At 55.3% G+C, this 4,044-nt stretch overlaps 1 protein-coding gene across 1 annotated transcript; it reads left to right on the top strand.

The window, feature by feature from the left end:
* The first annotated feature begins 1,889 nt into the window (after positions 1 to 1,889).
* LOC134369256 (uncharacterized) lies at positions 1,890 to 2,890 on the top strand. The gene is made up of 2 exons (XM_063085557.1): positions 1,890 to 2,128; positions 2,221 to 2,890. Exons 1-2 carry the CDS (start codon positions 1,890 to 1,892, stop codon positions 2,888 to 2,890), a joined length of 909 nt encoding a protein of 302 aa, XP_062941627.1.
* The last annotated feature ends 1,154 nt before the right edge of the window (positions 2,891 to 4,044 follow it).

Genomic DNA, 4,044 nt, shown 5'->3' with positions numbered 1-4,044 from the left:
CTTTATAGTAAAAGAGATAACTTTTCACTTGTTAAAAAATACACAAAAGCATTCACCCCAAAATGATGTCACATTCCAGTTTAATTTCAAGTACGGAGGTTGAGAAATGCCACCTATCAGAGCCTCTAAACTCATTTCTTCAATTCTGCAATGACTATTAAAAAAAAAAATCAGCCAAGTTAAAGACTTGCAGAGAGGGGCAGATTTAAGCAGTGAAATGAGCTAGAAAGAAGCAGAAGACTATTTTTACATCCTATCTACTAGCCCTCAATTCCCATTCACAAAAGACACGCAAAAAAGGGGAGGTAGAATTCAACTTCTAGTATGTGGGCTCATTAGCATAGCTGGGTGACTTGGAAACCTGTAATCAGCTGTACAACAATCAATCAACCAACAAGTTTTTATTAAGCACTTACTAGCTTTCCCACACTGCCCTGGGGTCTGCATATGTGAAACAGTGTCTAGTCTCACTCTAGACTTTCTGATCCAGAATTAATCTACATCAGCAGCACCCTGTAATTCCTTTGGAAAAGTTCTTTTGTTCCTCTTCAAAGCGGATCTGAGACACAGTGCCCCTACTTAAGCAAGCAGCATAAGCCCTGGAATGGGATAAGCATCACAAAAATGGTGAATTAAAAGCATTTCTTTAAACAAGCAGGAGCAGCCAGGGAAATTCTCAATGGAGTTGAAGGTGGGCAAGGGAGTAAAGCAGAGAAGTGAAATCATGGTTTGTGGCAAATGGTGCAAAGAAATGCATGTTTATGTTCGAAGCCTGCCTTAGGCTATGAAAACTCCAAATCTATCCATCTCTGAAGTCAGATGAACGGGGTTTCAATATTAAAGTTCTAATTCTGCAGGAGAGGAGAGCTTGTAGCGATCAGGGGGTAGGAAAGATTGGTAAGGCAATGCAAAAGTCATTGAGGAAAATTAAAGGTGAGAGGTCCAAAGTGAACCACCAATAGGTTGACGTTACTTTTCAATAGTCCCAAACCAGCAGGTTTAACACTAGAGGGCACGAACGCAAATACACACACACACACACACACACACACACACACACACACACACACACACACACACACACACACACACACACACACACACACACACACACACACACACACACACACACACACTCACAGAGAGGAGAGGGAGAGACAGAGAGAGACCCTGAGCAAAGACAGCTTTCACACAAAGCTAAAAATCTGGGGGTCCCCAAATAAACCAGAAATTTCAAAGCGCTGTGGAGGCCAGCGTCTTTAGCCCTGCAAACAAAACCTGTACGCTGTTTCTGGGAAGAATGACCACGATCTCTCCCAAGGAAACCGCTCTCCTAGGGACTGAGTATACGGCAGTTTAAGGCAGGCATGACTCCTCTGTTCCCAAAGCTCTTCTCCGCTGCTAGCACCCACCTTTGCCTCACAAAAAGCTCCCACCCTTTCGAGGTTAGTTTTCCCTGAACCCCGAGGCTTCTGTGTTTGCCGTTCACTCTCTCTTCTCCTGCGGCTGGTTGTAAAGGCTGAAAATGCAGACTGTCCACCTGAAATTTTAATTAACCCTAGTCAAAGAACGGGATACGGAGAGGGGCTCCCACAGCTTTTGCCCTCCAGACCAGCAGCCTCGGTGCGCCTGGGTTCACGGCAGTGCAGCGCCCTCGGACCCAGGGACCGGAGGCTGGAGCGACATCTGCCGCTCTACCCCTTGCGCCCCTCATTCAGCTCCACGACAGCCCAGACAGGGGCAGACTGCCTCCATTCTCGCGGCCCCGCAAACCGCGAGCAGGGAGGTCTCTGCACCTGGAGATGCCCAGAGGTGGGCCGGGACGTGCTCCCCTGTCCAAGGCGCCTCGAAATCAGGGGGCTGATGCTCCGGAAGATGGGGCAGTTGGGATGACAGAGGGAGACAGAGATGGGCAGCGAGAAGCAGAAACAGAGAGAGACAGAAAATGCTGCAAGACGGAAAGACAAGCGGACGAGACAGAATGCCAGAGACAGATATCCCAGGAAAGACAGGAGGAAAAAGAGTTAAAGGGAAAACCGATACATGGCCAGGGGTGGTACCCAGGCAGATCGAGAGCCATAAAGAGTCAGAAACAGATAGAAACTGAGACACACAGAGAGAATGAGAGGCGGATAGGCGCTGAGGGAGGCAAAGGGAGACAGAAAAAGAGAAAGGCAGCCGTCCAGGAAGACACCCAAGACCCGGTGTTGGGCTGAATAGAAACCGGCACCGCAGCCCGTGGCTGCCCGCAGCTGGTGGCAGAAAGTTTCCGGGGTGGGGAGGCCGAGGCACCCCCGCCGCAGAAGGGCCAGCACGCCCAGCTCACTGGATAGCGGGAAAAGCGGAGCAGAGGGCGGACCGCGGCAGAAAGTTCCGCGCCTCGCAATCCCCCGCCGCACCTGCAGCCGCGGGCCGGCGCGCTCCAGGCTCCCGGGAGGCCGCCTCACCGGGTCCACCCGTGCCCCTGCCGCGGGACCAGACCCGGGCGCTCGGTTCCGTGCCCTGGCACTGGCTGCGGGACTTAGCGGCGCCCAGCCCGAGCACTCCGGCAGCCCAGAGAGGGCTCGTCCCAGACAATCACAAGGAAGAGAGGGGGAGCGAGAGAGAAACGGAGACCTGCTATCGCGGCCAAGGATCCCGCGAAGAGGGAACGGCGGTCCTCGCACGGGCTTCAGCCTCGGATCAAGCCCAGCAGGGGCCGACCGGCCGCGCGGAGTGCCGGGCTCGCAGAGCCCGCGCTCACCTGGAACCCGCGCCGGCCCGTCAGCGCCGCGCGCAGCGCCGGCTCCCGCCCGAGCCTCTCTCTTCACACTTCCCCGCCAGCAGCGCGAGCCGGCTCCGGCCTCGGCCAGCCCCAGAGAGGGGCCCTCATAGCGCGGCGGCGGGCTAGAGGGCTCGGCGAGTGCGGCGAGAGCGGGCGCCGCGGCCAAGGAGGCGCAGGAGACCGAGCGAGGGCTCCTAGCACATTGTCACCTCGGCAGAGCCGCCGCCTGGCCACTTCGCCCCCGGCCCCCGCCCCCCTCCCACCCCAGGCCGCTGCCTCCCAGCCCCTCCTCCTCGCGCGGCCCCTCCCCCTCTCGTAGCCCCAGCCTGGAGGCCTCTCACTGGGCTAGGATCGTTTACGTAACCAGCACCCCAGCCCTCCCCGCTCCCGGCTCCCGCGCCTCCCCAGGCTGGGGCGGTGCGCACGGAGCGCGCTCCAGCTGCTCCTGGAGCTGCCGCTGCTGCGATGTGCTCAAGTCCCGCGATACTTGGCAGGCACGGCCCCCAAGAGCAACCGTGGAGTTGGCTCCTCTCCCTGGAGAGCGCCTCGCGACCTCTGGCCGCCTTGGGGCCCCTCGGGGCCAGAGCCGGCTTGCGTACACTGTGTCCGCCCAATGCACCAGCGAGCGTCTTAGAGGGGAGCTGGGGGGAGCAGGGACTGCCCTCGGGGAAAGCTCCAGGAACCCCACCCCTGCCGTCGGCTTTCCAGTAGAGAGATGCTTCAGGGCACTTGAGGTTTCGGCGCCCTGAGGCAAAAGGGACTAACAGAGTTTGGCTTCTTGTCTATTACAGTTCACGCACCCTGACAGGATCCTAGCGTTTTGGTTGGCGGCGGCGGCTGCCACCAAATACCCTGTAGAAGGACTGGGAACGCAGAGCGCTTCTTTGTGCTCTTCGATTTTTTAGGCAGACGTAGAGAAAAAAAGTGCAGTTTTGAATTTCTTTTTCAGTCAGGAAGGTATGGTATTGAATACACATACACACACGCACACACCCCAAAGTGTGTACCTAAAGGCTTGCATGTCTAAGTTAATGTGCAGTGTAGCAGAAGATCAACACATGGTACTAAATGAGTTAAAACATATGTAAGGATTTTAGAATTGAACAGTGCCTTACACAAGACTTAAGACTCAGGTATTATTAGTATCTGGGAGACTGGGGACCTATTCCCCACTGCCATGTTGGAGGACTTCTTTTAGGAAATTGGGATTGCTGAGTTCAAGTCCCTGCTTGGTTTATTCACTCTTGGCTCTTGGTTAGTTTTGACCCTTGACTTTCTTC

The sequence above is a fragment of the Cynocephalus volans genome, chromosome 1 (genome assembly GCF_027409185.1).
Source record: "Cynocephalus volans isolate mCynVol1 chromosome 1, mCynVol1.pri, whole genome shotgun sequence".
Classification (NCBI taxonomy): domain Eukaryota; kingdom Metazoa; phylum Chordata; class Mammalia; order Dermoptera; family Cynocephalidae; genus Cynocephalus; species Cynocephalus volans.
This window is presented reverse-complemented; position numbering and strand designations above follow the sequence as displayed.